At 40.6% G+C, this 7800-nt stretch overlaps 1 protein-coding gene across 6 annotated transcripts in view; it reads left to right on the forward strand.

Moving 5' to 3' along the window:
- RAPGEF4 (Rap guanine nucleotide exchange factor 4) overlaps window positions 1-7800 on the forward strand; it is a 323726-nt gene that overhangs the window by 313757 nt on the left and 2169 nt on the right. For all 6 annotated transcript variants that reach the window (XM_017538228.1, XM_017538229.2, XM_017538230.2 and 3 more), the window contains one exon: window positions 5528-5582. In XM_017538228.1, coding sequence (XP_017393717.1) covers window positions 5528-5582 — 55 coding nt within the window. The remainder of the gene's footprint in view (window positions 1-5527; window positions 5583-7800) is intronic.

Genomic DNA, 7800 nt, shown 5'->3' on the forward strand with positions numbered 1-7800 from the left:
AAAAAAAAAAAAAAAAAAAAAAAAAAAGATGACTTTCCCTTAGCCTTCTGTTCCTAACGGGATGTTATTCTGTGCCCCCTCCTCCCTGTGGTGCTGTGCGTGTCCTCCAGTGTCCCTCCCTGAGTATATAGAGGTACACATACTCTACATGTGTCTGGACAAGCACCTGAACTGCCTTATTCCCACACCCATGGTCATATGTACCATATACCATGAGCATCATGCATGTGTCACATGTGTATCTGTTTGTCACACACCCCTTGGATATTAAAGATCTATAGGGACAGGACTCAGGGCTTCTCCTCAATGAAGCAGACAGTGAAGGCTGCTTCCCCTTCAGTTCCCTTTTATCGCCGATCCTCACAGTGTACTTCATTTGTTTGCAATCACAGGCACAATCTTTGTTAGGTGAGACACTGTATATTTCTGGATCTTGTGAAAAAAAAATTATTGTCCCAAATATGTGGAGGTCTGAGTGAAATAATCAAATGGTATAAATGTGGTTTGACCCATGCTAAACGAGGAGTAATTCACAGAGATCCTATATTTGGTAGGCATAGGGCTGGAGACAGAATCAAATCAGTAGAGGCAGAAATACAAGAAAAAGCAATCTGGCAAACATAATGAGCAAAGATGGTAAAGATCTTAAGGGGCAACAGAGGGAAAGATTAAAACTGTCGAGGGTAGGCATTTAAAAGAGGCCTGACAGTGAGGAGCCGCTTTGGGAGGGATCTGAGCAGAGGCAGAATAGGCCAAGAGGGAGGCTCTTGTGGCTGCTGTCTGGGAGCCGGAGGTCCTAGCGTGGCAGCAGTGAGGAGGCGTGGCCTGGAGGGCCTGCCCGTCTGACTTGAAGAATTAAGTCTTCTCTTCCGCAATGGGAGAGCAAAAGGGGAACTTAAACGAGGGCACAAAGTCCTAGAAGGCTATGTCCTCTGTGGGTGGGAGTGAAGGTGGAACTTGGCCGGCCTGCTCCTCAGGGGAAGACACCACAGGAGGGTGACTAGAGCCAGGCCACAAAGGCCTAGTCTGAGAACAAAGTACCTCTGATGCCTTGCCAGACTCAAGGGAAATTTCCTGCATCAAAGCTTGAGGGAAACTTATGTTTGGGATGCTGGCCTCAGAGCCCCTGGCTTGTGCCAGGCTGAGGTGCAGACAGTGGTCACCCCTTCCTCTGGATAATGTCTTTGTACTGGTCACTCTGATGCAGGCAGACACCCAAATTGGGGCTCAGCTGGGGAGGACTCTTGGCTTTCTTAAGGTAGGAATTTAAGAGCGAGCTGACAATGAAAGAAAGCAAGTTCATGAGAGGAACAGTATACAGTAAAGCAGCTCCTCTACGGACAGAGCCGCACTATCTCATAGGCAGAGTAGCACTCACGGAGTGCTGGCCGGCTCTATTTGTACCCACTCTAAGTACGCTAACTAAGGGGCAGGTTTTTCACACACTTTCTAGAAAAGGGACCAGGAGTTCCTGGAACCATCCAAGGTAACTTCCTCTGGTCATTGCCATGGCATTTGTAAACTGTCATGGTGCCAGAGGGAGTGGATTATGCAAGTGCATCATAATTCCTAGTCCTAGCTGGCTGGCGCTGGTTTCTTTGCTACATCAGAAGGGTGGTGACAGAGGCTGGGAAAACACGTCCTGCTGAGCTTCTACCTCCACTCTGCAACACAGGCCCCAGGAAGGACATTGGCTTCTGGGCCACTCTGCTTTCAGCTCTAAGGAAAAACAGACACATGAGATAGTCATGGAGTTCTTCACTCACCACCTCCCTTTTCCTTTTTGCCTTCCCTCCTCAAGTGCATTCCTGAGGGGAATTTATCAGCTTTCAGTTGGACCCAACTCTAAGCCCTGTAGGCCACGAACTGTAGGGACATATTCATTTTTGCACATCAGCTCCGAAGCCCTGTACTTAGGATTAGTCCCAAGAAACATCAGTTTAAGTGTGGCGACAGGGGGTTCAATTTGTCCACCTACACAGATCCAGAGGCAGCCTCCTACATGCCTTCTAAAGGAGTATGTTTGCCCCACATTTACTCCTGAATTATCAATCCCTGTCTTAATGAGCTATTTGCTCATGGGAATGTGTTGTAAACCACAGGTTGGCTACCATGGAAAAAAAGATGAGAATCTGTGCTTTGGAGTAATCAGGCATTCCCCAGGCCTGGCATTACAGAAAGCTGCCTGACCGCCTCCAGGCAGGCCAACCTGCTCTGGCAGGACTGTGAAGCATAGGGTGTAATTTTTGGTTTCACCCCTACTGCAGCAGTTGGATAATGACGCTTGTATCTCTCTAACCTTAGTTTCTGCCAGGCTAGACTGCGAACACCAATGAATAACCAGCTGTCTGCCATCAAAAATATCATTGGCTGAAGTTTGTGGAAAGATAGACTCTAACTAGATGGTTTTTCGTTTTTAAAATCCTCCACTCTGGTTCAGGAAATCAACTGTACATACATAGAGCAGAGAGCTGCATCTGCACAGCAACTCAACGAAGGAGGCTGAGAGGTTTAATTCATGACGACTTCAACAGATGTCAGTGGGATGACTTTTTTTAACTGTAGACTCAGTATAGCATCATCTAGATCAAGGAGAGAAAGAAGATCATAGTTTCTCTGCACTTTACAATTTGTTTAGTCTAGGGAACCATACTAGAGGCTGTTGGGAAGAGATCCAAAACTGTCTTACGAAGAATTGTTGAAGTCACCGGGAATATTTAGGCTGAACAAGAAAAGATCTGGGGGTGCAAAGATATCCATAATAGTTATATTCAAGAATTTGAAGACTTGTCCTGTTAAAAAGAAATTAAATGTGTTTGTTGTTGGGTCATTACCCTGCCGTTTGTAAACTGTCATGGTGCTGGCGGGAGTGTCTTATGCAAATGCATTATGAGCTCCATGGATCAATCAGCAAAAAGTAAAGGGAGAAAGACTTTAACTCAAAATGAGAAGTTTCTGATAATCAGAGATGTCTAAAAATAGATGCTATTTTTGGAGGTACTGAGTTCCTCATTGCTGGTTACATTCAAGCAGTGGAAGAGCCACTGTTTATAGGCAGACTGCAGAAGGCATTGTGCACTCTGGAGATGGTTCAAGGGGGTGACTCTGGAAGTCTTTTTAGCAACCCAGGAGAGTGCCTTGTAGCTGAGTGTAGTTGTCAGTAACTGTTTAATATTACATGTGTTAATGGATGCAAAAAAGGTGAAGTTAAAATATTAAGTTAACCTTTCTTTGGCCTTGTGAAAGCATTTGTAACTATGCAGTGTCCAGCAATGCTAGTTAGGCTTACACATCATAACTGTGAGTTCACACCATTAAACATCATTGTCCGGACCTCACAAAGGAAAAGAATGGACCTCGTTGTAAAGCCGGATTTGGATTTCAAAGTTAAACTCAAGTTATCTTTGAGAACGATTAAAAAGGATATGTCAAAATTAAAACCATTGTTAAAATTAATCAAAGATTTAGAAAGGTAAAATGAACTTCAGGGCTGGAAATTACTGATTTAAACAATTGTTCTCACATTTTAAACTACATAATGAGCTAAAAATTATGAAGCCTCAGAGTATAGCTGTAAAGAGTAGCATAAAACCAAAGTCAGAATGAAATGTTTTACCTTTCAAAACTAAAAAAGCAGAACAATTACTCCCTACAAAATAGTATAGGAAGAGGTTTCTGACCCCTGCTAATTGTTTTATTATTCTTCAGAGGGGCATACTGGCAGCATTTCCCAGGGTTTTCGGTAATTACACTCCATTCAATATCTGAAGAATAACAATAATTCTGCATGGAATATACTTGTGCCCTTCAGATGCAAAGCCTTTAAGAGAAGTGAAAAAACAACTTAAAAGTAAATTAGCAGGGAAGTTATGATAGTTACTATTTATTTCAAGGCTCCATACATCAGGGGCTAATTATACATTGTATGTTACATTTTCTTAGAGGTATTTGTGATATATTTCTCATGCTGATTAACAGATGGACGTGTCAGTTTTTGGGATCTTCGATAGTGAAGTTCTAACTTTTCTGATTGCCTCTTTGTGTGTGAGAAATCCTCCAATGCAGGCACATGTCACTTCAGGCTTGCTAGAATCCTCAAAGCAGGAGTATTCGGTGAGGTATTAGGATGCTGGCAGATAATATATTTGTAAGGCCTTGACTCTTCTATGACTTTTTTATGCTATGCAAGCTTTCTCAAAGTCATTTTTGTACCCTTTGGCAAGCCAAGGGTCCATGAGAGAAGAAAGGGATGACTGGAATTCCATAGCTGCTCAGAGATCAGGGAGTCTCTTTCCCTCGGTGGAGCCTTATCAATTTTCTGCTAGTGTTGTAATGAATCCATTATCTCTATGGGACCCCCTTTACAGCCTAAGCAGTAAGGTGTCCTGAAATATACAATGTGACCAGGAGTACCAGCTACCGTTCAAATACCATGACATTCTGGCTAAGAAATGGAGCGTAGGTCTCATCAGTGTTTTTCCCCAGGGGATAGGAATCTGTTTCTGTTAATTTTCTTTTCTCTTTTCTTTCATTTTTAATTGAGCTCAGCACAAAAGATTCCCTTTTAAGTCTTTATGGCAACCAAAACTTTACAAAGAAATTAAGATGATCACTTAGTGACAAAATTGTAAAAGGTCAAATAAATTAAAATCTGTCCATTTGGTTGAATACATGCTTATTTTTTGAATGTTGTAAGATGCAGGTGGAGTGGAAAATAGTCACAATGTAATGTGCAAATTTTCAAATCAAAATTAAATATGTATGTACTATCTGAATTCAAATTTTTTGAAAAATATGATTTTATATTTTCTTAAATTATAAGAAGATTATATAACAAAATATTAACAAGATTACTCTGTGAAGTAATATTCTAAGTGATTTTTGCTTTGCTCTTAACATTTTCTGAATTTCTAAAATGTGTATGTTTTAGTGTTATAATCAGAAAGGAAGAAGAAAGGAGGGAAGGAGGGAATCAAATGATTAAGATTAACATTAAAATACAAACTTCTGCTGGAAGACTAGAGAGGTCAGTAATATGGAGTGTGTAGCAAAAATATAAAGGTAGAATATTTTGACTTGCTGTTCCGTCAATATAATCTCATACCTCATTAGTGAGTCTTATTTACTGTGAGCAGCTTGGCAAGCTAACCCTTCTCCAAATTTAGGATAGTTACAAATTCTCTCACAAATTCATGGCTACCTCAAGAAAGGACAGTGAAAACTATTCCTAAGCATTAATGTCTGGGCTCAGACATAATCGATGCTTTTTACATCATGGGGAATGTGCCAACAATTATGAGAGTTATGCCATTAATATTCCTTACCTGAAAATGCTTTGTATGTGTGTGGGTACCCCTTTGAAATAATTAAACAAGTTATACATCAGCTAGTTGCCTTCAGATAGTCAACAGAAAGTGTTATTTCTCATGGTACCAAGTATTGCAGAAATCAGTAATGATTTGTTTTCCTTTTTGGATTGGACTCTATACTTACTTGAATTTCTTTCTTTTTCCTACGTTCCTTTTAGCGCATGATTGCAAATACAGCCAGAACAGTGAGATACTACAGGAGCCAACCCTTCAGTAAGTTAAATGCTGCCACCTCTTACACTGTAGATGTTGGTGATTAAGGTCTTCTTAATGAGGCCATTGAGACATCCTAGGACCTGGGCACTATCTGACTGTGTCAGAAGCACTTTGGACCATGAATTCCAAATTCATGGGGCCTTGAGTTTAAAGATTTTTTTTTTTGGCTGTTGTAAAACTAGAAAATGTTTACATTGTTGTGAAGCTAGAAAATAACCATAGGAATATTATTTTGTGAATGAATTTATTAAAGAGAATTAATTTGCGCTATCCATTGTGGCTGGAGACAGCTCAAGCACAACTGTTAACAAATCCTGCCTCAAACCAACTCTCCTTATGACTCATTGCTTCATGTTGAGAAACTCACATCAACCCTTGATGACTCAGTTCAGTCATTTATAAACTAGGAAAGATAATATTTATTGTTTTTCAGGGTGTTGCAAGAATGCATTAATGTTTATAGCACATTTGTAAAAGGTCCCATAACAGGATTTCAGATTGTATTTCTAGTATTCCCACATGAATTTGAGGTGCTCCTTTAAAATCTGAACATATTTCACAAGAACTGGTATAATACTTTAACATAAAACGATTACTAATAATAAATAACAATTTTAGTCTGTTGGGAGTTAGGTTGCATCATAGCACCAGATGGTCACACTAGACCAGTGCTACTGTTTCTTCTGGGCTGGGACTTTGGTGGTGGGGGTGGAGCTTGGCTCCCTCAGTCGGGTCTGGAAATGAGGAGGTGAACGCTAAAGGTTTTTGCTAAGCTCATTGTATGAGTCACTTGAAAAATTTGTCTCATTAACCCAACATGATAATATGACATAGACAGGAATCCGAGGCTACCAGTATCATCTCCTCCAATAAACCCCGTGCTAAAAGGCTAAGATGTTCTTGTTTTATTAGTCAGAGCTGTTTGCTCTTCCTAGTACAGGACTGGCTCACAGCCAGGTTTGCTAACATGAGACACGAGAACTACTAAATGTTCATTTTTTAAAAATGAATAGGGAGGAAAAATGATCTTGATTTGGGAAGCAACTGATTCGTCAAATGATTGTGCCTTCTCTGACTTCCAAAATGAGAATAGTCTTGTATATCATCAACTATTCCTATATAAATTCTGCCAGAATTAAAGAGTCTCATATGTTTTCATCTATTAATTTGTGTTTAAAGATGTGATTGATTATAAAGCAGTTGAACAAGTGAAAGCAAGAATAGCTAAGTGGCACCAGTTACACCAGGAGTTTACAATCCCAAATCCATGGACTTTCAGAAGTGGGGACAAAAGGAGACCCTGAAATTATATGCCAAATCTTGTGTGCCTGAGGGGGTTTATAGCCTTAAGAAGGTTTTCAGTGAGGTTCAAGAACCACAAAATAATGTACTTGTTCTATGAGCCTCTTTGGAAGTAAATCCTGCGTTCTTCTATGTCTTCTCCTAGAGAAGCCAAGGGGAAAATTTATTTAAAAAGAAAAACTCCACTGCATTTGTTGAAGTTATCAGTAACTGCTGGTAAACAACAGCTGCTCAGCTCTGAAGTCAACAATCTATAGATAAAGCTATAGGAATAGATTCACAAACACTGTGGGAATGTGTACAATGTAATTACAGTATATTGTACATGTAGAGTACACTGCCAGTGAGAAGCGGAGGAGATGAAACACAATGTGTTCTGCAGTTCACTGTGCTATTATTTATATGTAACAATTATACTGATGAGTTTCTTCTCACGGGGGGAGGGCCATTTGTGCCTTCTCTCTGTTTTTCTGTATTCAGACCTGCAACACTCCCCTTCACCCATAGTGCAGATGGCATTCTAATTGTCTTTGGGAGTGGTGTATGGATCTAGCAGGAGCAACCAGACTGCAGAAAGCAGTGTACTGTGTGGGAAGAATCCCAGTTGGGCCAAGGTCTGGTTCTGCCATTCCAAGTATCCTGTTAGACCAGAGGCCCTACCCAGTGATGCATGAAATGGAGGTGGCCCACAGAGGTGTTGGGTCTAAAGAGAGCATTTTTTCCCTTTTATTTTGAAATAATGTCACCCTTTTAAAATTGGGAAAATTCACAAAGAAGAAATCCAGATTTCCCATTTCCTTAAAAAAAAAAAATAGCTGGGCATGGTGGTGCACGCCTGTAGTCCCAGCTACTCGGGAGGCTGAGGCAGGAGAATTGCTTGAGTCCAGGAGGCAGAGGTTGCAGTGAGATGACA

This window comes from Cebus imitator, unplaced genomic scaffold, assembly GCF_001604975.1.
Source record: "Cebus imitator isolate Cc_AM_T3 unplaced genomic scaffold, Cebus_imitator-1.0 Scaffold110, whole genome shotgun sequence".
NCBI classification, from domain to species: domain Eukaryota; kingdom Metazoa; phylum Chordata; class Mammalia; order Primates; family Cebidae; genus Cebus; species Cebus imitator.